General features: G+C 34.0%; 1 protein-coding gene across 2 annotated transcripts; it reads left to right on the top strand.

The window, feature by feature from the left end:
* Positions 1–1,168: 1,168 nt before the first annotated feature.
* LOC105670387 (helicase MOV-10-like) lies at positions 1,169–27,295 on the top strand. 2 transcript variants are annotated; one of them, XM_067354384.1, is made up of 10 exons: positions 1,169–2,376; positions 8,039–8,503; positions 9,607–9,765; positions 9,839–9,995; positions 10,980–11,116; positions 11,300–11,419; positions 23,225–23,430; positions 23,523–23,799; positions 23,916–24,210; positions 24,878–27,295. In XM_067354384.1, the coding sequence occupies exons 2-10, from the start codon at positions 8,049–8,051 to the stop codon at positions 25,166–25,168; spliced, it is 2,097 nt and encodes a 698-aa protein (XP_067210485.1). In that variant the 5' UTR covers positions 1,169–2,376; positions 8,039–8,048; the 3' UTR covers positions 25,169–27,295. The 2 variants fall into 2 exon arrangements, with proteins under 2 accessions (XP_067210485.1, XP_067210486.1); XM_067354385.1 differs by lacking the exon at positions 1,169–2,376 and adding an exon at positions 5,533–7,800.
* The last annotated feature ends 236 nt before the right edge of the window (positions 27,296–27,531 follow it).

Raw genomic sequence — 27,531 nt, 5'->3', positions numbered from 1 at the left:
TGGAAAAGACTCATCGCTCCTAGAGTTCCTAAAATCTATAATAACAGAACTCTTCCACCGGGAAAAATTGAAATGATTTCCTAGTAACTTCCATCCTTATCCTTCAATACTGGTTAATTGCTCGCGAGACTAGATCTAATTCAACGACCACTCTAATTCGAATGTTCCTATTGCCGGCTCCGAACTTTGACTATGTTTCTATAGTCAAAGGCTCCGAATAGAGTGCCGTTTAACATGCGGCTCCGGAAAAAGAAGCAGGTCCTGTATGTTCGAGGATGTTCTGGATCTTTCGCCGCATCTGGCTTCGTACGGAAGTAAAGGTACGATTTCATGAAGCGTGTTGAATTCAGATTTTCCCCCCACTCTGCTGGTATTATGACGAGGTGGGGCTGAACGCACTGCAGATTTTGAACGCCCAAAATCGAATAGACGATTTTTAGATTTGAGACGGCAGATCCCAAAGGTGGTACATTCAACCGTATGTTGATATGTGATGTGGTGTAACGAAGTGTAAAAGTATGGAACAAAATAACGCAGCTGGATCAAATAATGAGGTATGTAATATATATATATATCTGTATCTATATATATCTGAAATATTATAATTTTAATTTTTCAAGTGTGTAATCGGGAAAATGTGGTTACAGTAACATCTCTTTTGTATTTAATGTTAATACTATTATTAAATAATTATTGGTTTAGTTTACATTGATTGTTTAGTACGCGTACCAAGTACTAAATCTGCTTCTCCGATAGATATAAATTGTTTAATGTAAAATCTATACCAATCAAAGAATCAAATTTAGTACTTGGTACGCGTACTATACAATTGTACACAATCGGTGTAAACTAAGCCATTATTCTTTACTATTATCTTTTGTTTCCTTACGGCGACGCGTTCAGTGTGAATAAAGCCTTGTGTCCACGATGCTAGAACTCAATCCGAGATCTCGGTCCGAGTCCTCGAACAATAATATTTATACTTGGCTGAATATAGTTAGCGTTGTAATCGAGTTACGATTCTTTACGATGATTTTCTGATCTATGTTATAGAAAACTCATATCTTCAAACAACCACCAAGTTAGTTTATAGATATCATCAAGTGATGCACCGCTTAATTTCGAATGTTTTATTTTATTTAGATAGTCCAGATATTGTGATCTTAAATTATTAATTTTTTTTTTGCAATTTCAGTTGTTAGTGGTTGTCCTGTTAATTCTTTGTACTGATTACAGATTATCTGTAAAGCTTGATCTTGTTTCATACGATTATGATAATCAACACTTCTTGTAACATATAAACAAGGATGTTGTTGATATAACATTAATAAAATTTTAACATTTTCCTTATTATCCATTTTTTATTATAAAAGAAGTTTTTTCTGAAAATCAATTTTATATATTATTATACTTTTCTTGAAAAATAATATGTATATAGGTTATAATATATTTTTAATGTCTAATTTAATCTGCATTAAAACTAATAATAACTACTTATGTAAATCTTATTAATTATTAATCTTATTAATTTATTTTATTTAAGAATTATATTTCTCTTATTTTTTCAATTCTATAATTACTTACTAAAATATTATTTATATTGTTCACAGTATCTCGTATCACTATAAGTATCTTATATTTTGTCTTGACAGATAGTAAAAGAAACTAGTAAAATCTAATAACTCGCAATAACTCGTACCAAAAAATGGGACGCAACGCATTTTTTCGTTCGAGCTTCTTATTCGAGTTTTGCATCCAAGTTCAGTGTGTACATGATCCGAGTTCTAGTAACTTTCCCTCGGTCCGAGATCTCGGACCGAGTTCTAGCATCGTGGACACAAGGCTTAAGAACGACGCTATTCTTCAGCTTACCTCGCGTCGCGTCGTGACGCGAGTCATGACGCGACGCGTGACGCGCTCAGTGGGAATTCGGCCTTACACTTCACTGCGGTTGTTTTCCATTAAGAGACACAAGCGACACAAAAATATTATTCTCTCTGTTGCTCATTGAATATCGAAAAAGACAGAGTGATACTTGTGTCGATTTTTGTCAACTTGTGTCCTTTGCTGGAAAACAACCTGCGTTCGCCGCGTCGCGCATGCGCGAAAAAACCGGGCCAAATCTGGCAACATTGGAACGCATACGATTTTGTCCATTCCATCTTCATCTTCTTGTAAGTAAGGTTCAGGCCAATTCAGAAAAGTTACCGGAGATCCCCCTTTTTTGTGATGGCCACGACATTAGGAAGAAAAAATTAAGAATAATTATTGTGTTCTACCGGCATCTTTAGGAAATCAAGAAAACGCGGAAATCAAGAATTATCAAGGAAACGTATGCTGGTCATTATTGTGCATAAATAGTGATATTGCATTATCGTAAGTATTATCAACGTGGTATTTTATCAAGTATATCAACGTGGTATTTTTTTTATAGAAACTCCTTGCATGCAAGATATACACAGTTTGAAAAATTTAAATAGTTTTTTGAATTTTCTAGAAAAAAATGATTTTTTATGCATATTTGTAGTAATTTACAGACAGTTGCAATTTTTATAAATATGAGCAAAATAAAAAATCTTAGGTAGCACATGTTCGTTTCATATACGTTTCCTAAATGTATCCAATGTTTCTTAACCGTTAAGCATCAATAAGAAACGTTTTTGAAACCATTCAACAGAAACATTTTTGAAATAATTTAAAAAACGTTTTTTTCACGTTTTTAAGAAATAGAAAAAAATAAATGTTTTTAATTCAAAATTATGTATACGTATAATCACTACAGAGACTACATGTTAATTTCTATTTTTAAATATGCGAATACTAAAAAGAGCGTTGAGGTTAGAATTATCGATTCTCATGTATAGATCATAACAGTGATGCGATGTTTCTTACCGAGATCTATAGAGAGAGGGTTGCCTCAGGGGTGCGTTCATAAAGTTTACTCTTTAACTTAGAGTTAACTAGAGTTAACTCTATAGCGTTCAGAAACTCGAATATGACCGGAAGTACGTTCAGAGTAAAGTGTTCATAAATTTGACAGAGTTAACTCTAGAGTTAACTTTTTTAACTCATGTCAAGAAGGTGGGTCAAAATAACTCGACATGCGCAATAATGATCTATTTATTTTAAAAGGTTATAATCAAGTGATAATGGTGTGGTGGAACCTACATAACCTAAACGCTGTCTACGCTAAACATACTTTTGGGGGCATTTTTTCTATTTTTAATATTATTAAATATTATTTAAAAAATGGAAAACTATATAATATTAACAGACAAAACAGGAAAAAGAATTATGAACAAAAATGGTATTACATTAATACAAAATGTTGCAGGTAATTTATTTTCAATTATTTATTATTTTTTATTATTTTTTTTAATGAAAAGATTTGTAATCACTTGTTATTTTACCTTTCATAGTTTGTAGATAAATAAATTAAAGATTAATAATAATTTTGGATAGATGCAATTAGAAACAGAAAAAACCGTGACAAAAACATACAATATAGATAGAATCTCTCTGTATCATATGTATTCTTCTCTATTTCTAATTCTATCCATAGTTTTTGTAATTTTTATTAGGACGATGGTCGCACACAATGTAAAGCGTAAATGTAACGCGTGCAATGTAAAATTGTGCCAATAACGTATTTTATTTAATTTTATTTTCAATGTTGTTGAAACTCTTTACTTGTATAGTTTGCTACAACATTTTTTATGTATCCAACAATACGATTAGGCTTTTCTTTTAAATGTGTTTAATTAATAACATTGCATAGTCTTCATCGTCAGATTTTTCCTAAAAATACGTATAGAATATAAATATAAACAATATTTTTAAATAAGTTAAGATATTTATGGAACATTTTGTAAAGATTCTTGTTAATAATAATAACTAATTGTATACTTAATAACTTGTAATTTAATAACTTGTTAATAATAATAAATAGTTAAAATGTTTTTGTTAATAATAATGATTTGTTTAAATTTACTACTTATAAAAGAAAAATGTGTTATGATATAAAGCATTATATATTATAATACTTATCTGAATATTCAGCATTAAGTTTTTCGCAAAAGAAAACACAGAAAAATAAATTACTTTTTTCACATTTTCTGCCATGTTGTCAACTCAACTGTTACGCCAGTCGTTCACAAAGTCACATAAAATTGTATACTCCTAGAGTTAACTCCTACATAACCCAACTCTACTCTGACTCTACTCGAAGTAAACTTTATGAACGCACCCCAGTAAAACCGGTTGAGGGCGAGGGACGATGAAGTAAGGGGGGAGCTAGAAACAGCTTGATGGCGAGAAGCAATGAAGGAAGGGGGGAGCTAGAAACAGCTTGACGGCGAGGGGCGATGAAGGAAGAGGAGAGCATGATGATCTCATTGACAAACAGTAGTTGTCTGAGATCAAGATTTATAGAGAGAAGGTTACCTCATGCGCAAAGAGGGACGAGCGGCAAGAGGGGCAAATGCTGAGCGGGGCGAGCGGCAAGAGGGGCAATGATGATCTCATCGACAAACAGTAGCTGTCTCTCTCGCACGCTTTAGTGTTTTCTCTCTCGCTCCTTTAATATAGAAATGCTTTGAGTTTTTATCGAAAAAATACTTTTATTTTGTAAAATATTGATAGTACTGGAAATTGCAAAATAATAATTGAAAAGTAAATTAGAAAGGCGCTATAAATTACATATATTGCAAATTATAGCGCTAGATATTTAACGTTTATAATGTTAAATATCGCTGCAACAGATGCATTTGTTATACAAATTGCTTTGTACTCGTATTTAGACTGTAATATCAATAAAAATAAAATATAATTTGGGGATACACACAAAAAACATCATTTGTAAAGTAGTAAAATAAAAGAAAAAATAGTACATATTTAAAAATTATTTTTAAAATAATATTTACTGTTTATATGCATTATTTACAAAAGAAATACTATAAAAAAATTTATTTTTTATATTTAATTGTGAAAACCTCAAAAATTGTCAAGAAATTGTAACTGAAATTCATAAATGTAAGTACTATTCTAGGGTAATATAAAAAGCATCATACACAAATTTATTATGATACAAACTTAAATAATGAAATTGTAATATATGTTTCAACATTGCAAATGTGAATATTTATATGATAAAATTTACAAAGTGTTAACAATTTTCAAATATTTGCTAATGAAATATTATTGAAATGTTTCTGTTGAAATCTTAAAATAATTCTTTAAAGCAAATATAATGGGGTATATATTAGGGATCATTAAATATGCGGCAACATAGTGATTATAAAATTTTATAAATATCTATAATAAAAATTAAGTATAATAAATATAATAAGTATACAAGTATAATAATAAAATTTTTATAAGTATCTATAATAATAAAAATACATATATGTTGTATTAATCTGTTAATTGCGTTAAATTAATTAATAATTTTTTTATATTTATTGGCGACTCTTCTTTGATTATCTTCAGCTTTCCTCTTATTACCTACGTGCTTGCGATTTTTTTTGGCAGTATTATAAAATTTAATGCGTACATAAGTTTTTTGGAGAATAAATGCAAGCGAGTGACAGAGAGTAGAAACAGTTAGAAAAAGAAAAACTTTGAAAGAGAGAGACAGCTACTGTTTGTCGATGAGATCTCATGCTCTCCCCTTCCTTCATCGCCCCTCGCCACCAAGCTGTTTTTAGCTCCCCCCTTACTTCATCGTCCCTCGCCCACAACCGGTTTTTCTGAGGTAACCTTCTCTCTATAGATCTTGGTCTGAGATAGCTTCTGTTCGCCGATGAGATCATCATTGCCCCTCTTGCCGCTCGCCCCTCTCTGCATTTGCCCCTCTTGCCGCTCGTCCCTCTTTGCGCATGAGGTAACCTTCTTTCTATAGATCTTGGTTTCTTACCGGGCTCCTGACTTGTGAGCCCCACGTACACCTGGTCACAGAAATGCCTTAACACATGAACTTGCACAGGTGTCAAGTCATTGCTCGATTTCTGCCGCCAATCTGACATCAAACTGCGTTGCATAGGTTTTGTTCGGTTTTTACCGCCAATCTGCTGTCAAAATTCCGAATAAATCCTGCTCGGTTTCTGTTATTGATCTGCTGTCAAATGATATCAGCAGGTTTTGTAACATTTCCGCTGACATTCTGCTATCATCATCTGATGTAACAGATTTTGTATATAATCTGCAGTCTTTCTGCTGACAAAAATTTGTAGCAGACGTTTGACAATATCTGTTCGAACAGACTTTGCTGACTGGGATAGTAGGGGAAGGTGGGGTAAGACGGACCCCTCAAGCAAAAATGGCCATATTTTTTATATTAATGACAAAAAATAACTGAAATTTTGTATGAAGAAGCAGTAGAATGTTTATTATAAGATCATAATGTTAAATTTTCAAAACTTGCAAAAGTTTGAATTTTTATTAAGATTTTAAAAAACTTAATTTTGGTCCGTTTTACCTCATAGGTGGGGTAAAATAGACCATCCCATGGGGTAAAATGGACCAAGCCGAGATAATATGGACCAAGAAATATTTTAACTGATTAACTCAAAATCAAAACTATGTATTATTTATTAAATATTTTTGAATAAGAATAGAAATTAATTTAACATTAATCATTTTATCTTCTTGCAATTTCTCGTTTACCAATGTTTTCTTCTAACATGACTTTTAAGGCTTCGTATAAATTTTCCTCATTTCATTTACATCGATTCGATTTTCTTTTATAATTTCTAGGCATCTTTAGCAACTAGAAAAATGGTTAAAAAACAAAAAATTGTTAAAAAAGAAAATGAGATGTAAAATATTTCTCAAATCAGAGCAAATATATAAGCAGAAAACTGTAAGTAGAAAGTATAAGTAGAAAATATAAATAGAACAAATATATAAATTGGTCCGTTGTACTCCATTTAAATTGGTCCCTTTTACCCCACATAACAACATTAATATTATCTTATTTTTATTTACCTGTATCAAAATTATTTTTCAAATGTAACTGATAAAATATTACTTCCAAATAACCAGAAATATGGAATTTGTAGAAAAATCTAAAAATATTAAGTTTTGCAATCTTAGTCACTTAAAATGTAATATTAAGAAATTAGATCAAGAGATCTATTTGCAAGAATTTGACGTTTCTTTATAAATAACTCACGATAGTCTTATGATATAATGACGTAATTTTTAAACAGTTTAAAAGTATCAAAAAGGAAATTAATTTTATGTTTATCCAGCAGATAGAGGTACTTACTAATAAGATCTAGCAAATGGACCATTTTACCCCGCGGTCCGTCTTACCCCACCTTCCCCTATACGTTACATGTAACCTTAAATATTAATTAAATTTTATTCTTTCCCGCTGCTGCTTTTCCTTTTCTTTCTTTCTCATCCGCCATTTCCCTTCCCTATCCTCTTTTAACTCCCCAGCCTGCCGTCTTTTATCACCTTTTCTTTTCCTCTAGTGATGCAAACTGTGGGCTTGTTCGTTTTAGCTACACTGGGGCTGCTCTGGGTCTGCTCTACACAGGATAATACAGGACAGATAAATAGTTTGTCCTGTATTATCTTGTTTAGAGCAGACCCAGAGCTGCCCCAGTGCAGCTAAAACAAACAAGCCCCGTGTTTCGCGTTCAACTGAGTCTGCACGGAGCTCACACAACACAGTTTTCACTTGCATACGTGCTCTTTCCGTCACGGTGGTAGTGGTTGGTTCTTGGTGCCTGCTCGAGTTTGCATCATTGCATCACTGCTTTCCTCCATTTTCTCATTACAACCCTTCCAAAAGTAATCCAATATAATTTTTAGAACAAAATCTTCATGATTTTAATAAAAATTTTACAACTCTCTAAAAGTTAAACATATATGAATTTTATATGCAATTTGCTAACGAGCAATATTATATATCATAAATCTGTGTAACGCATATTTGCATTCATATCTCGCATATTTTATCAAGAGTTATCTACTTATAATTTTATTTTATTAATTGCTACATGTATCATTAAATATTATCACTTTTCAGGGCTTATACAATGTTTCCAGAAGCACAAAGCTTTTGCTTGCCACAAAGTATCATTCCGCCTTGTATGAATTTTGCACTAAAACATGAATCAGAATATGAATCAGGACCTTGGAATTTCACAGAGGAAGCTGCTAATTATTTAAAATACATTCAAAGTTTATCTGAAGTAAAAAAGATAGAGACTCGGGATTATTTGGCCATATTGAAAATATGTTTATATTTGGAACAATTTGAAATAAATAAAGAAATAAAACGGTATTCATTGAAAAATGGTAAACTCAAGAAATCTAAATCTAATTCGGAACATTGTTTTATCATTGATGTACCATCTTTGACTAGTGAACAGTCTGTTATTGTACTTAACGATAAAGTATCTCTTTATCATGTTGTTTCAAAAAGAAATATTTTAGCTAGAGTTGTAAAACTGTCGAAGAACGAAGTAACAATACAACTAGATGCTTCTGTGTAAGTTCAAAACAATTTTATATATTAATATTTATAAGAACTTTAAGAATTTTTATACTAATTATTACAAATAAAAACAAGTCCCAAGCAACATCGAGTCGACTGTTAGTCGACTATAAGCCGGCAGAAAAAGCTTACAGTCGACTGTAAGTTTTGACTTATTGCCGACTTATGGCTGGTTTATGCTTCGGTCTTAATCTTAATCTTATGGCCGGAGCACAGACTTTTGCATAAAGCATAACGCATAAGCATAAGGAAATTGATTGGTCCATTTCCTTATGCATTTGCTTATGCTTATATATAGACCAATCAATTTCCTTATGCTTATGCGTTATGCTTTATGTAAAAGCTTGTGCTCTCGGCTTTAGGGTGAAATCAGATGATACGGAAAAGAGCTGCGGAACGAAAAGTGCGTCATTGAGACAGCCAATCACAGCTATTGCGTACGATTGTATTCCGCAAGTGATTGACTGTCTCAGTGACGCACTCTCCGTTCCGCAGCTCTTTTCCGTATCATCTGATTTCACCCTTACTTGCCGATTGCCAGTCAACTTTAACTGCCGACTCTCAGTCGACTTCAGGTCGGCTTTTAGTCAATTTTACGTCGGTTCTAATTATTACTGATTTTTCATTGAATATATTGACATCTCAGCTAAAACACAAAATGTAAACGTTACCAAGTAGTAAAATAATTATTTTTTTATTTAATTAGTTGACCATTTGTGTGTGTGTGTGTGGTGTTTTTGACATTTTGTGTTTTAGCTGGGATGTCAATATATTCAATGAAAATTCAATAATAATTACAGCCGACATAAAATTGATTAAAAGCCGACTTCAAGTTGACTAATAGTCGGCATGGGGATATACTCGGAAACACATGAAATTCACACCCAACGGAATCGAATAAGAATTAAGAATAATGGCATCAAGAGCGAGGAGTATATAGGTTACAGATTGCAGGACTGCAGTAGTTGGCATCAAGTCGACTATGACAGTCGGCAGATAGTTGACTGGAAAAAGTCAATTTACAGTCGACAAATAGTCACTAATGTTGCTTGGGAGTGAGACACTTTGTATAATTATTATTTTTACAAATAATTTAGGGATGCGGAATTATTCAACAATAACAACTTTGATATAAGTTTCGTGAGTCAGTATTGGCCATTGCGCTGTTGTCATTATGCAATAACGGCAATCAGTATGCGCAACTGGATCCCTTTAATATATCCAGAAGTAGGAATTCCCGGTGAAGATGTAGAATTGTAAGTTTTGCAATTTAATATTTTATTATTTGTCAAATTTAAACGTTTTATTAACATTACTCAAATTATGTAGCGATATTGAATGGGTAAATCCTAATGTGGCAAAGAACGAACAACAGAAGCAAGCTGTAAAGAAGATTTTAAATAAGACTGCGCACCCAGCGCCTTATATAATTTTCGGTCCGCCTGGCACAGGAAAAACTGCGACATTAGTCGAAACAATATGTCAGGTAATTTTTGTATCAGAGCCCTTATTTAGCAAAGTAACTTATTTCATTCTCTTTTTGATATCATATCCTGCTATTATATGATATATCCCAGTTAACAGGCACACGTCAAAATGACGTCAAAATGACGTCAAAATGACGTCAAAATTTGGTCAGAAAATGACCAATGTAATGATGTTAAAATGACGGGAAAATGACGTACTAATGTCACGGACCGATGACAACATTTTAAGACGTTAAAAAGACGTAACTTTATGACTATTTTGGATCTTTGAATGATATTTTAATGACGCATAGGTTATATTTTACATAAAAATAAAAACCAAAATTGCATACAAAATTATTGTTTTATTATAAATGAAAATTATTATATAATGTATACATTTTTATTAAGTACTAAAATCATATAAAAACGTACATGACTATCACGTACCTTTTGCCGCAAACGTTTCCGCGTTTTATATGCAAAAGTCATTATTTTTATCACTTGGATTGAAATGCAAACTAATGTTTAATTCAAAATTTAAAAATAAAACTATGAATATAAATATTAATTTTTTAATAATTTAAAAATTTATCAGAATTTAAATTAATTTATAACTAAAAAATAGTAATACAATATTTGTATTTATATATATAGATTATTTATTCATAAAGTAATTTTTTATAAATATATATTTATGAAAACTTACTTTAATAATACAACTTTGTTTGTAGTGTTTTGTAACAATTATTAATGTTTTTATATTTTCAATTATCTTACAAATATTAATTTATAAAAATGACTAAAAAATCACGATATTATGACGTTTCTAGAGAACATAATTAAGACATCACAAAAAAAACGTTTTATACATTATATACGATTATTTTTGGTCATCTGACGTCACTTGACCAGTAATCATCAGTTTTTTACATCATTTTGACATCATCTTGTTTGCTTCTTTTATCTTCTTTTCTTTCTATCTTTGATTCATTGTTTAATAGATTATAAGGCAACACCCAACGGAGAATATATTGGTGTGCACCACATCCAATGCAGCGGCTGATGAAATCACTACAAGATTAATTGGAAAAGTTCCAAAAAATATATTGTGCCGAATATACGCTCCATCTAGATCAAGGTAAAAGATTTACTCTTTTGTTATTATTTTTTACAGAAATTATTATTGTACAAATGGAAGATCTGTGTCCTTACGGCATGTGATATTTTATTTACATTAATCAGTTTGATTCTTGCGACATAAAAAGCAGTAGATTTATATACGTAAACATATCATAAAGTTAATTTTTGTTTGTTACAACAGGGAGAAAGTAGATAAACTAATTCAACCGTATGCAACTTTTGCTGATGGAAAAACTATTTCTTTGACGATGGAGCTGCTATGCAAAAAGATAATCATTACAACATTAGTTACATCTTTAAGGTATGTATACATATCTTTATTACTTCAGCTTTTACCAAGAAAGGGACTTGATTTACAATTCAATCTTATCACACTTATTCTCATCCATACTTTTAAAATTATAATCTCTTACAGTCTTTCATTCCTTATCTTACATTCCTTATCTACATTTTCTGCTATTTTTTTTACATTTCACCTACATATAATCATATTTCTTCTATTTATCTCACAGCCATTCTACACGCAGTTTATTCGCTTAGTTCTTGATCCCTATCTTTTCTATGTATTTTGGCTGTTTCATTTTCTTATGTATAATATTCGAGATGTGCTTGTAGAAAAGATAGAATAGATTTTTACATAAATAAAATAAATTAGTTATGTCTCGTATAAAATTATAATTGACCATTGTCCAAACACATGTAAAAGATATTTTATAATTAAAATATCACTAATTTAATAGTATTAGTGGCTCTTTTTATTATTCAATAATTAAAAATTATTTGAAGCTGCAAGAGCCTGAGCCAAATAATCATGCTGTTTTTTATTTTACATTAACGTAATGTTTACAATCACTCCACAGACGTTTCGGCCATACGGGTTGTAGCCATCTTCAACGTGTTAATAACAATTTATTAAATTATGCCTATAACTATAATCGCATCTGTATTTTTCTAAATTTCCGCAATTCGTGTTTCAACTGAGACTTATTACATACGCTGTTTTTTGGTGATCCACGTTATTTTCTTCTGTTAAGAATCCTTAATCCAATGATTTCAAATTATGCATTTCTCTGTTCTTTCCGATAGTAGTTCATAGTTAAAGAATCATATATCTCTAGATCTTAGGCCGCGAATTCTCACTGAGCGCGTCACGCGTCGCGTTATCCGCCGCGTCACGAATTAACCAATCAAAACATCCCATTTTATTGCATCATTTGCCGCGCGAATAAAATGGGATGTTTTGATTGGTTAATTCATGACGCGACGGATGACGCCGAGGCGTGACGCGCTCAGTGGAAATTCAGCCTTAGGCGTTGACCTAGTAACGTTGACCGTTAATTATCTTACATTAATTCATTATAATTGTATTAGATTCATTTATTTACAAACCAACGTACATCAATGCAATATTATAGTGTTAAAAACGTCATATTTGTAAAATTAATATTAATGGGTGTCATCCTGTCTCTTTGAATAAGTAAAAGTCGTTAGATAAAATTGTAGTTTTGAAAATACCACTGAACTAGTCATTGGCATAGGACTGGATAGACTATGCGTAAAAACAAACAAGGTTCAATGAGAGACATAAGTGGGGAAGAAGGAACTTATAGGAGTAGAAGTTAATACTTGTGGGAGGAAAAATTAAGGAGAGGGTTATTATAATACATAAATTGTATTAAGTAGGAAACATCTTTATTATTGGCAGATACGTGTTGGATAAAAAGTGTGTTTTTAACACGTTTTTAACACTATAATATTGCATTGATGTACGTTGGTTTGCAAATATATGAATCTACTAATCCAATTGCAATGAATTAATGTAAGGGTGCCGTCACATACAGCCCGTAATCCGTAATCCGTACCGGAAGTCTGCAAAAGTTACTAGGTATTTCGTCCGTAACGTTACGTGTGTTTTTATCTCCTTGTGTCCCATGGAGCCGTAATGCCATGAAATTTCCGTAAAAATTACTACAAGTTACTAGTTATTACTAGTAATGCTTTTTCTAATTTTATTTATTTAACTAAATTTGACGATTTAATTAAAACTTTTGTTAAAATCATAATATATTCTGTAGTTTTCTTATGAATAAAATATAAATAAACAATTATAATCTGTTAAATAAAAAATAGTACTACCGTTACGTCTGTATTTACGGCTCCATAGGACACAAGGAGATAAAAACACACGTAACGTTACGGACGAAATACCTAGTAACTTTTGCGGACTTCCGGTGCGGATTACGGATTACGGACTGTATGTGACGGCACCCTAAGATAATTAACGGTTACTAGGTCGACGCCTAAGATCTAGACATATGATTCTTCAACCATCAACCACTATCGGAAGGAACAGAGAAATGCATAATTTGAAATCATTAAATTAACGATTTTTAACAAAAGAAAATGACGCGAATCACCAAAAAACAGCATATGTAATAAGTCTCAGGCCGAATTCCCACTGAGCGCGTCACGTTAGAGCACTAAAGATGTAGATATTCTACCGTCTGCTCTGGTCTCCGCCATTTCTGTTCCGTTCCCCCACTTCTTGCCCTCACGCCTCTGTCACTGAGCTGACAAGTTTATGATAATTAGGTTATGGTTTCTAAGCTGCTCGAACTCTGTGTTTACGTGTATTTTGATTATCCGATGTGAACAAAAAGAGAGTTTTGGACACCAACCAAATTATCGTGCTTCTGTGAAGTAAGTTTATTCTCTTAAATTTCTAATTTACGTACTTTTTCTATTTGTTTAGAATCATGGATCGTTTTTTTAAGTGTAGTTTAGATTTGTCATCGTTTGAAATGACATAAATATGAATAATTGTAATCAATAAAGACATTTATCTTATAAGCAGTTTTTTTATTTCAGAAACATTTTGAAGAATTACAGTTTGAGACTGCAGATAATTGGCGAAAATTAAAACCAAACCAACACTTTTCGATATACCTGATCCACCTGCAATTAATAAAAATGAAACAGATGAACCAAATACAAATGCCATTGCTGAGAAAGACGTAAATTTTTTCATTAATCTTATGTTTATATTTAATCACTCGTACGATGTGTACAAGAGTATTAGTCACGCCCATAAATATAATAATAATAAATAAATGAATAAATAAACAAACAAATTAATACATGTCATTTCTTTTATCTTACTGTAATGTATCATAGAAACTTATGTCTTTCTCAGCAGTGGCATTTGTATTTGGTTCATCTGTTTTATTTTTATTCATTGCAGGTGGATCAGGTATATCGAAAAGTGTTGGTATGGCGTTTGATTTTAATTTTCGCCAATTATCTGCTCGATCAATCTCAAACTGTGATTCTTCAAAATGTTTCTGAAATAAAAAAATTGCTTATAAGATAAATGGGATAAAGTTCTGAATAGGTGAAACGCCCGATTTTTTTGAAACTGCACTATTTTATGTATTTTGGCGCGCTGATTACGAATATGATAATGAAAATCGCCGACAAGGTCATTTTCAAGGTCAAAACTCCAAAAAAACTGAAAAAATATCACTTTTTAACATTATTTTAATAAATATTGACGTAACAAACAAATGTTTCAAATAAAAGTTGTAGTTCTTGTAAAAATACATTATTTATGTTCTATGCATTTTTTGTGTAAAACTGATAATTTTCGAGAAAATTGACGTTAAAGATTAAAAACTTTGGTAAACAGGTAGGCCTTAGCTTGCATGCGCATGCCGTTCAAAAATGTAGCGGCGTGTGTGCGTATACAATTTATGTATATTTATTAAATCTTTGCCTTGCTAAAAATCTAATGAGTCTACAATATACTAAAAATACTAGATACTGAAAAGATTAGCAAGACCCCAACGCAAGGTGTGTGCGCGCAGAAAGTTTATATGAATTAAATCTTTGCCTTACTAAATATATGATGAGTCTACTATATACTAAAAATTTTAAATACAGGAAAGATTAGCAAGACCCCAACGCAAGGTGTGTGCGCGCAGAAAGTTTATATGAATTAAATCTTCGCCTTACTAAAGGTATGATGAGTCTACAATATATTAAAAATATTTGATACTGAAAAGATTAGCAAGACCCCTACGCAAGGTAGAGAGCATATTGTGTTTGAAAGTTATTTTCAACTTCTATAATAGACACTAGCTATGTAATAGGCGGGGGGAGAGGCTCCGCCCCTCCCCCCTGCACCCCCCTCCCCGCCTGCACCCATTTCCCCCTCGGGGGGCTTCGCCCCCCGAACCCCCCGTGTTTCATCCTACTTACCAAAGTTTTTAATCTTTAACGTCAATTTTCTCGAAAACTATCAGTTTTACACAAAAAATGCATAGGACATAAATAATGTATTTTTACAAGAACTACAACTTTTATTTGAAACTTTTTTTTGTTACATCAATATTTCTTGAAATAATCTCAAAAAAGTGATATTTTTTCACTTTTTCTGACCTTGTTTTGACCTTGAAAATGACCTAGTCGGCGATTTTTATTATCATATTCGTAATCAGCGCGCCAAACTACGTAAAATAGTGGAGTTTCAAAACAATCGGGCGTTTCACCTATTTGGAACTGCACCCGATAAATGTCTTTATTGATTACAGTTATTCATATTTATGTAATTTCAAACGGTGACAAATCTAAACTACACTTAAAAAAACGATCCATGATCCTAAACAAACAGAAAAAGCTACGTAAATTGGAAATTTAAGAGAATAAACTTACTTCACAGAGGCGCGAATATTTGGTTGGTGTCCAAAACTCTCTGCGGAGATTACGTATCCATTGCTGTTGACGAATATCATCCACAGGAAATGCAAATACTCGAACACCTTTTTCTGTTCTATTGGTACAATTAACCGCAACGCAGCAAGGCATTTATCTTTTTTTTTTGTTCACAGTCGGATACACGCAAATACAGAGTTCGAGCAGCTTAGAAACCATAACCTAATCATCATAAACTTGTCAGCTCAGCGATAGAGGCGAGAGAGCAAGGAGTGGGGGAACGGAACAGAAATGGCGGAGACCAGAGCAGATGGTAGAATACTCACGTTTATAGTGCCTTAGTTATAGTAAGGCACTATAAACGTGAGTATTCTTGTCTGCGCCATTTTTGACCCATTCTCCCCACTCCTTGCCCTCTCGGTCCTTACAAAGTTCGAGCAGCTTAGTATGTTTTCCAGCAAAGGACACAAGTTGATACTATTGAAATATATACCATATATACTGGAACGAGCACGCCTTTGTTCTCGACCGGTCAGATGGAGATAGCTGTTCGGACCCGGATCTCTCTATCTAACCAACAGTTTTGGTCACGTGTTCACAGCTACTATTAAGGCCATCACACACAAAATGACATAACTGCATATGCATAGCATAAGACCGTCTCGACCAATGAACATCTAGCATAAAGGCGCCATATTGATTTACATAGCATGCTCATTGGTCGAGACGGTCTTATGCTATGCATATGCAATTATGTCATTTTGTGTGTGATGGCTTTTAGTCGAGAGTAGACGAGATAGAAAGAGAAATCCGGTACCGAGTCACTGCCTTGTCTGACCGTTTTGTCGAATGGAGGGGGTAGCCTGTGCTCGTTCCAGTATGGTATATAGTTCAATGGTTGACACAAATCGACACAAGTATCACTCTGTCTTTGTTCGATATTCAATGAGCAACAGAGAGAATAATACTTTTGTGTCGCTTGTGTCTCTTGGTGGAAAACTACCTTAGAAGACATAACCTAATCATCATAAACTTCTTAGCTCAGCGACAAAGGGGCGATAGGGCAAGAAGTGGGGGAATGGATCAAAAATGGCGCAAACGAGAATACCTGTATCTTTAGTGCTCTAGTTGTAGGCATAATTTAGTAAATTGTTATTAACACACCGAAGATAGCCACAACCCGTATAACCGAAACGTCTGTCCCTGGTGAAAAAATTTCTCTGAATTTCTCTGAAAAAGTCTGAAAATGTTTCTGAAAATGTCCGTAATTTCGGACACGTTGCAGTGTTTTTTTAGAGAATTTTTCAGTGTAATTTTAAATAAACTCTGCGATTTTCAAAGATTTTTATAAAATTTGTTACAGTATATTCAGAGACTTTCAGACATTCGGAAATGATTTTTACACAAATCGCTGAAAGTTTCTGCCTATACAGCAAAGAAAGGTTACAGACATATTGCAGAATAATTTCATTGAAACATTGTAATTAAATAAAAAAAATTAAATAATCATGTAACGATCAATGGGTGACCGTTGGGATATGTGAGTACTTGACAGGTTGTACGACGCTCAAAGAAGAATTTAAGTAAGGAAAAAAACTGAGATATATTTCCAATACAGTTTAGGTTATACAGCCTTCTTTATGACTCGCTCTACAACGACTGGCGCCACCGTGACTTCTTGCTAGCGCCCCCTCAGGGCCGTAGTTTTAGAACGCGTGCAAGGACCTCTCGTGTTACAGACTCCCCCTTTGGATCTGTTAGGAGTCCTCGACAAAGATCCAACACTTTGCCTGGGTTGTGAAGGGCAGACATCCTTTTTAGGTCGACCACGCCTTTTAATGGCTTTGATGGGTTCCTGAAATGTTTCCTCCGTCCCAGTTCTTCTCCAAGCTTCTAAATCGGAAACGTGATGGACTGAAAGCAAATCACCTGTAACATTATCTGCGATTTGATAACTAATAGGTGAAACCCGTTTAGCGATCTTATAAGGCCCATCTCTTTTAGGTGCAAACTTAGTAGTGACTTCTTGGGACGCATTACTCAGTACACGTGTTTTCACCATAACCTGATCTCCTTCTTGGAATACTTCGGCCTGTCTTCGAACTTTATCCGCGTATACTTTATGTCGGTCTTGTTCTTGTTCGTGCACTTCAACTACCTCTTTCATGGTATCTGCGACCTTTAGTAGGTATGGCGTAATTTCTGATACAAAATTCTCTCCGATGACTATTTCACGTAAATCCCGTTGAACTTCGCCTGGATCGCGCATTTCTCGCGCGAACATCAAATAGGCTGGAGTGTTTCTTGTGGTTTGCGACATACTGGAGTTTATAGCGTATCTAATCGATGGTATCTTGTTGGCCCAACTGGTATGTTCGTTACCTACAAGAATCGAAAGTTGAACCTTCATATCTCTGTTCTTGCGCTCGACAGGGTTGGCTTCCGGATGATAGACCGAAGTTAATGATTGGTTGAACCCTAAACAGAACGATACTTGTTGCATGATCGCTCCTACAAATTGCGGTCCGTTGTCTGATATAATGCGACGGGGAATACCGAATCTAAGCATGACTTCGTCAATTAAGACTTTGGCGCAAGCATCTGCGGTAGCACGTCTTAATGGGAATAGTTCAACCCATTTTGTAGCGACATCTTCAACAATGAATATCCATTGATATCCCTCGGAAGTACTAGGCAAAGGTCCAAATAAATCTATAGCCAATACTTCAAATCTTCTGTTGGCTGCAGGTGTCCTTAGTAGTCCAGCAAGTTTCAAATTCGATGGCTTATAACGTCCACATTCAATGCATTTCTTGATATGCTCATTGATCATTTTACGCATTCCGGGCCAATAATACTTGCTCGAGATTCGTTTCAGCGTTTTGTCAATCCCATAGTGTCCGGCCATAGGTGCGTCATGATTTTCATATAAGATGCGATCGATAGCGCATTTTGGCACAACCCATTGAGCCTCTTCCGTGTCTTCGGTTGGCACGTATCGATATAAGACTCCGTTCGACATTAGGTATCCGCGAGAAGTCCAATTTGCGAGGTCGAGGTCGTTTTTTGACTCGAATGCATCGATGATCTTTTTAACTTCTGGATTCGAAAGCTGTTCTTCTCTTAATTTAGCGGCTCCGTCCGTGGGTAGATTAACGACGACCGTACAAATTCCGCAATCGTCTTCGTTGCTTTCCGTGCAAGGGGGCCTCGAAAGTGTATCAGCGACGACATTCATTTTTCCCGGTAAATATGTAATCTTAAGGTCATATTCCTGGAGACTCAAAGCCCATCGGGCTAACCGTCCTGACGGCGACTTCAGGCTCATAAGCCACTTCAGCGGTTGATGATCTGTGCCTATAGTGATTTGAGCACCGTCGATATACCCTCTGAATTTAGAAACAGCCCAAACTATAGCGAGAGCTTCGCGCTCAATCGTACTGTAGTTACATTCTGCTGAAGTCAGTAGGCGACTGGCGTATTCTACGGGCCTTTCGTCAGATCCTTCACCTTGAGCTAAGATAGCTCCTATTGCGTAATTGCTGGCGTCCGTTCGTATAATAAACGGTAGTTGTTCATCCACTTGTCTGAGTATGGGAGCGCTGGTAAGTGCCTCTTTTAATTTGTTGAAAGCATCTTTTTGATCTTCTGACCATGTCCATTTGACGTTCTTTTTGGTGAGCGATGTTAATGGTTTAGCGATTGCTGCGAAATTCGGAATAAATTTGCGAAACCATGAGGCAGTTTGTAAAAACGTAAGTAAATGCTTTACATTTCTAGGCGGTGGGATATTTAGAATGGCTGCCACTTTATCGTCATCCGGACGAATTCTTTCGGTCGTGATCATATGTCCTAAAAACTTGATTTGTGAGCATGCAAAATTACATTTTTCTCGTTTGGCTCGTAGTTTAAATTCACGAAGACGGCTAAATACTTTTTGTAGATCCGCTAAGTGTTCCTCAAAACTGGTCGAGATTACTATTATATCGTCTAAGTATACTATTACCGTAGTATCCTTTAAGCCTCTTTGGAACTGGTCCATTAGCCTTTGAAACGTGGCGCCGGAATTCTTCAGGCCAAAAGGCATGCGCTTAAAACGGAAGGTACCAAACGGCGTCGTAAATGCAGTTTTATCTCGATCAGTCGGTCTCACGCTCACTTGCCAATATCCTGAGCGCAGGTCGATAGTCGACATATAGAGAGATCTTTTGGCAAGATGCAGTAGTTCATCAATCCTGGGCATCGGATATGAATCAGTCTTTGTGATGGCGTTCAAGCGACGATAATCAATGCAAACTCTCATCGTACCGTCCTTTTTCGGCACTAATACTACTGGGGCCGCCCATGGAGATTCGCATTCTTCGATAATATCTGCTTCTAGCATAGCATTAAGCTCCTTTTCCAATATTTCTTTCTTATGTCGGGGCATTTTATACGGTGGTACGGCTGCTGGTGCGTTATCGCCTGTTTCAATGGCGTGTTCAGCGTACGTTGTCTGCTCTCCCCCTAGTGCGAAGATGTCTTCGTTAGTAGACAAAAACTCATTGAGTTTATCACGCTGATTTGAGGACAGAACTTGGGCTTTGTTGTTTCTTAGTGTCTCGACGTAATTCAGTTGTACAGTGTCACATGTTCCTTCCGAAGCTTCAAAGTTCAGCTCACGCGGTTCGTTTTCATCTGCAAAATACCAGATACGCTGTGGAGCATTTATTACAATTTTCGCTTTTTCGATAAAGTCCATGCCGAGTAGTGTGTAATTATTTTCTGCGTGCGGTATTATAAGGAATGTGATACTTATCGTGCGATCCATTAGATGAACGTCAACTTCTGTTAATAAAACGTGTTCCCTGCTACGCGTACCGTCTGCCAGTCCGATATATGCGTCTGTTTCTTTGAATTTTTGACCTTTGTCGATTAGAATTTTATATAGACTGTAACCAGCGACACTCATTTTTGCGGCTGTATCGATCAGACCAGTGCCTTTCGCCCCTAATATTTCAATGTTGAGAATCGGTCGTTTCTTGCATTTTGCATGTATCGGAGATGTGTCTACGAGGCAGAAATCAGGCTTCGCTATGCCTTTGCCGCTTTTATCCGTCTTATTGCACTTAGGGCACTCTTTACGGAGATACCCGGGATTCCCGCAACCGAAACAAGTAACTGTAGGCCGAGAACGTTGGCTATTCGCTTGCGCATCGTCTGTATCCAAATCCGTTTTGTTTTTTTTGCTTGTCGTGGTCGGACTGTTTTCTTGTTTCTTTTTAAGATTCATGCATTCGTCTACCGTATGTCCGAAACTTTTGCAGTATTTACATCGTAGACGGGATTCATGTTTACGGGACGATATCGTTTGTTTAGATGTGTCGTTATTTTCTTCGGCTCGAGTCTCTTCGACTTCCCTCGCGAGATCTAATAATTCCGAAAATGACGTAATTTTTTCACGTGATATCTCCTTTCGAATCTTGTATGACAATAATCCGTAGACCATATCTAATTGGATGCTTTCCGTTAACGGCGTGTTGTACGGAAGTTTAGCAAGGAGGGCGCGTGCTTTACATATAAATACGTCCGTCGATGTATTTTCTTCTTGTTCCCGCGCGAAGAGTTCTTTGTAGATACAGTATGCCGGTTTCTTAGGTCCGTATGTTAGTTTTAGCAGATCTATCGCGGCATTCCACGTATTGACTGTAGATTTGACACCCTGCCACCACGTCGCGGCGAGATCCATGAGTAGGATCGATAGTCCCTTTAGGGCGTTTTCGTCGGATATATTTGTGCATTCTTTGTATGTAACGATCGCATCGATAAAAGCTTCTACATCGGACGTCTTTTTTCCATCGAATCGAGAAGTGCATCGCGAAAAATTACCTTGCGGTAGCGCGGCATTTGCGGTGGGGACGTTCGTAGCAGATATCTGTATCTGTTGTAGAAGAGCGATGAATTGTTCGTTTGTTAACGTAATTGCGTTACCTGTGTTCTGACTTTCCGCCATTGTAGCTTCTTGTCTTTTCTCCTTTGCTTTTTTGTCTGAGCTTACCCTACGTGGTATCGACGATTGCGCTCGTGTTTGCGACCGCGTTGTCGGTCGAGTTGGCTTGCGTGGGGATGACGTCTTGGTTAGACGTGACGACTTCGGTCGTAACCTGGCCTTTTAGTTGGGCGCCAATTGTAACGATTAATGGGTGACCGTTGGGATATGTGAGTACTTGACAGGTTGTACGACGCTCAAAGAAGAATTTAAGTAAGGAAAAAAACTGAGATATATTTCCAATACAGTTTAGGTTATACAGCCTTCTTTATGACTCGCTCTACAACGACTGGCGCCACCGTGACTTCTTGCTAGCGCCCCCTCAGGGCCGCAGTTTTAGAACGCGTGCAAGGACCTCTCGTGTTACAATCAGATAATTAAATTTAAATAATTTATGTTATAAAATTTGTTATAAAATTTAGATGTTATAATATTTATATGGACATTCCAATCTACATCTCAAGTAATACAAAAAAGGACGATTTTTATTTTTCGGACATTTATCTGTCCGATTTCTGAACAATCAGTTCAATATCTGAATTCCCTGTGTTGGGGTTGTATCAGAAAAATTAAACTGCTAAAAATACTTACTATGCCTTTAATCTTACTAGCTACTATTTGTAAGTTTTTTATAATCATCATGACTAAAACTTAAATGCGAGATAGATTACGCAACGCGCGTCGCATAGCGCATAGTTAAACGAACGAACTAGCGATTACCGAATATTGCTTTTGTAATGTTTTTGGAATGTTGCTATCATATTCTCATGAAATATTACAATTACATGTCCCAATAATGTCTCAACAATATTACATTGCAAGATTGTCACATTGCTGCAATGTAATTGCAATCTTCTGTGCTGTATGGGTGAAAAGCGAGAAATCTTGAAAATACAACTTTCAGAGACATCACTGAAATCCCGAATTTCAGCGAAATTCAGATATTTTCTGACACTTGGAAATGATTTTCACACAAATCGTTTTATGTCTCTGACAAGCGAGAAACCTTGGAAATAATAATTTTCAGAGACATCACCAAAATTCCAAGTTGCAACGAAATTCAGGAACTCTCTCACACTTGGAAATAATTTTCACACAAATCGCTGATAATCCCTCAATTACCGTGAAAAAGTCTCTGAATCTTACTGAAAATCCCTGAAAACTGTTTTCAGACATTTTCAGACAAATTTTCAGAGAAATTTTTTCACCAAGGGTTGAGTGATTGTAAACATTACGTTAATGTAAAATAAAAAACAGAGCAAGATTATCTGACTCAGGCTCTTGCAGCTTCAACTAATTTTAAATTATTGTAAAATATTACTTTTAAATTTTTAGATTCACGATATAATCTCGCATTGTTTATTATAGGTTGTCTGCCGTGGGATTCGATGAAAATAATTTTTCTTATATTATAATTGATGAGGCAAGTCAAACAATTGAACCTGAAATGTTAATACCTTTTGCAATAGCGAGTTCCGGCATCTTGTGTGATTTTTATCCACAAGTTGTTATTGCTGGTGATCCTCATCAATTAGGACCTGTCGTTCGTAGCAAAAGATCTGAACATCTTCTTGGTAAGTTTTTTCTATAGTATCTATAATATCTTTTAATATTGTATGTGTGCGTGTATATGCTATAATTTTTTCATTGTTTAATATGCTAACAGGAATATCTATGCTGGAACGGTTAATGACCACTTGCGAACCATATAAAAAACAGAATGGGATTTACAATCCGAATTATATAACAAAATTGATTAAAAATTATCGCAGTCATGAAAAACTTATACACATATCAAATCAATTATTTTATGACGGTGATCTTATAGCCTGCGGAGGAACCGATACACAAATCGCGTTAAACTGGCCGAAACTACCCAATAAAAATTTTCCAATGATATTCCAAGAAGTTCGAGGTGGAGAAGAGAGAACTTCAGCCAAAAGGTCAGTAAATTTAAATATTAAATCGCATTTTAATATTCACGCGGTAAATTAAATCCTTCTATATTTAACAATTATCTATGAGATCATGATTGAATACAAGCGCAATTTGCTTGCAGTGTCTACAATGTTGCCGAAGCACTAGTAGTGGTGCATTATGTCAGCATGCTGCTGAAGACAAAGTTCCCGAATTACAAAATCACGGCGAAGGATATCGGTGTGATAACACCTTTTAAACGGCAGCAGCTAGACATCACTCGGCAATTGGTAGCGAGACGCTTGGAAGACGTGACTGTGGGAACAGTGGAGATATTCCAAGGGCAAGAAAAACCTGTCATAATATTGTCCACGGTGCGATCGAAAACTTTCAAGCACAACGGCAGAGAGCACATCGGTTTTTTATCCAATCCGAAGGTACGTAATTCGTTACTTATTTAATGGCCTAGTTTACACCGATTGTTTAGTACGCGTACCAAATACTAAATCTGCTTTTCCGATAGGTATAAATCGTTTAGTGTAAAATCTACAATCAAAGAAGCTGATTTAGTACTTGGTACGCGTACTAAACAATCGGTGTAAACTAAGCCAATGATTGTCATGATTAGGAAGCGGATGTTCGTGCACGATCCCGTATCGCGCGCAGAGAACCGCTGCGTGCGAGTGAGTCGAGTATACACATTATACACGATAGATATATTGAATTCAGATGAATTGACAATCGGGTTTTCTCGAGAAATGCTACCTCAGCGAGTACTCGACTCACTCGCACGCAGCGGTTCTCTGCGCGCGATACGGGATCGTGCACAAACATCCGCTCCCTAGTCATGATTTAAATCATTCTCATGATAATGGCTTAGTTTACACTGATTGTTTAGTACGCGTACCAAATACTAAATCTGCTTCTTCGATAGGTATAAATCATTTAGTGTAAAATCTACATTAATCAAAGAAGAAGATTTAGTACTTGGTGCGCGTACCAAACAATCAGTGTAAACTAAGCCAATATTCATGCACACTAATATTCCAATTGTACAAATTAATGTCGTTTAATTGTAACGATCTTTTTTTCTTTTCTTTTCAGAGATTTAACGTCGCTCTAACACGTGCCAAAGCGCTTACAATAGTAATAGGCGACCCAAATGTTCTCTGCAAGAGTAAATGTTGGAAGTTACTTTGGGAGTACTGTAAAAACCAAGGGGGATATATTCCATTCGAGCAATGCCCATTGAAGCCGGACATGATAGAGAAGTTAAGGACCAATAAAATCAATCATAATCCGGCGAAGAAACTATCCATCATTGTACAATACAACAAGGAACAGAATAAATTATCCGACGTGCTAGTGCGTCAAATGAATAACATAACTTTGTAACATAGACATCCCTGCTTAAAATAATAGATAGGAGATGAATGGATTTCATTACTATAACATAGAATCTTTATGTTGATTGATACGACGAGTTTTTAACCAATGTCACAATACATACACTTCCAATATAGTTTAATGATATTTTATAATATTATTTCTTTTAATACTATTGAATATGAAAATTTGTATATCAGTTAATATTCTTTTATATGTAAAGAAGTTTTGTCATTTATTTATGATTATTCTATAATAAACTGCTTATGATATTTTTTTCATAAAAAACTTGAGCTAAAGCTATTTCATAATAATCTATAGAAAGTTTAATCATAATCTATATTTTAAAATCTTTAGAAAATTTTAATTCTCAATAAATCAAATTTAATGTAAAGTTACTTTTCCATTTTGATGCCTCTGTTTCATGTAATATTGTTAATAATATTTAGTCATAAAAATATACTGTGCGGTATACACTTTGTATCATAATGTATATTTTTAAAATTGTATTCTGATTATAAGTTACATGATGCATTATCTATTTTAATACTTCCGATTTTAATATTTTCTTATAATAAACAATTTATAATATTCTATAATAAAAAAAACTTGTTTAAATCTCATCATATTGAATTAATATATTTAATTATATAAAAATCATCTATATGTAACACTCTGATATCATGTAAGTATTAAAAAAGCATATTTAACATGTAAATAATTTTATGTTACTTTACATACTAATATGGGACTCTATGTTACTTTATATACATGTGTATATGTGATTCTGTTACCTTATATATGTGCGTGTATGTGATTCTATGTGACTTTACATATGTTTATATGTAATTCTATGTTATTTTACATACGTGTGTATATGTGATTCTGTGTTACTTTATATATGTGCGTGTATGTGATTCTATATTACTTTATATATGTGTGTGTATGTGAGTCTATATTACTTTATAAACGTGTTTGTATGTGATTCTATATATGTGTGTATGTGATTCTATATTACTTTATAAACGCGTTTATATGTAATTCTATATATGTGTGTATGTGATATTATATTACTTTACATATCTGTGTATGTAACTCTATGTTACTTTATATATGTATATATGTAATTTTATATTACTTTATACATGTGTGTGTATGTGATTCTATATTACTTTATATATATGTGTATATATATATATATATTTAAAACTGTCTTAATATATAAACCAATCATAAAGTCGAATTAGCATCTAAAGACATTACTTATAAGATAGTAATCATCAAATAAGAACGGTCTATATCTAGAAACTATCTATATATAGAAGGCACAATAATACATGATATAAAGCAAGAACAACTAATATGATATGGTCTGATATGGAGAATAGAGAATGATAAACTACTTAAGCAAGTAATGGAGTGGACCAATAGAATAAGACAAGAGAAAAAAACCTAAGTAAACAGATAAAGGAAATAAAAAAAAATTAATAAGTAAAAGGAAGAGACAATTGGAATAAATAAAGATTAGGTATTGTATAACATTGTAAGACGAATTATTGCATAAACCAAAAAATATATATTTATAATTATAAAGTTTTTAAACAAAATGAGATTTATGACATATTAAATTATATATATATATATATATATATATATATATTGCATATATATATGACACACATTAATAACATTTATACATAGATGTTAATTTGTAGTTTATCTTTCAGAACATAAAAATTATATTTTTGATGTGTAACAAAAATAAAAAAATACAAATCAGAAAATTGGAAGTAATAAAATACAAAAAAAAAAATATGTTTTATCGGAAAATACTTGGCAGCAAACACTATAAAAAATGAGAATTACTAAATTGGTAATTCATCGAAGAAAAGTTTTATAATATTTAATCTGAATCAGTATCATGTATATATATATTTTTAAACTACTTTTCTTGGAAGAAAATAGTTTGGAAATATTGTTAATGTAAGATGATAGAGAACATAAAGCATTTAATAAAGCGGTTTACAATATTTATGGAATTATTGAGTTTCGTAAGTGTTCGGCGTTCGGCAAAAATATCCATTTTCAACGTTTATATATACAATTTGTTTTTTAATATTTTGAAAAGTAAACAAATTTAAACTAGAAGATTTAGATGTTACTTCGAATATTGAATTAATTATCACGTTGCCAATACTTAGACACTTTACATTATATTTATATCCTAAAATATAAGGTTTAGTATTATATAAAACAATTTTAAATATTTCAATTATGTCATCAGTTTCATCTTCAAAAAATCTGTCATCGGTTTTTTTTTCTCGTTTATAACAAGTAGTAGTGTATAAAACATTTTTTTAAATCGCTTTATT

Source organism: Linepithema humile, chromosome 4, assembly GCF_040581485.1.
Source record: "Linepithema humile isolate Giens D197 chromosome 4, Lhum_UNIL_v1.0, whole genome shotgun sequence".
NCBI classification, from domain to species: Eukaryota; Metazoa; Arthropoda; class Insecta; order Hymenoptera; family Formicidae; genus Linepithema; species Linepithema humile.
The sequence above is the reverse complement of the archived record's forward strand: the minus strand, read 5'-3'. Positions and strand labels throughout refer to the sequence as shown.

Coding starts and splice junctions, on each gene's coding strand:
- LOC105670387 (XM_067354384.1), top strand. CDS start 8,049: ATGTTTCCAGAAGCACAAAGCTTTTGCTTGCCACAAAGTATCATTCCG. Junction 23,431..23,522: donor AAGATCTGAACATCTTCTTG/GTAAGTTTTTTC, acceptor ATATGCTAACAG/GAATATCTATGCTGGAACGG. Junction 23,800..23,915: donor GAGAGAACTTCAGCCAAAAG/GTCAGTAAATTT, acceptor ATTTGCTTGCAG/TGTCTACAATGTTGCCGAAG.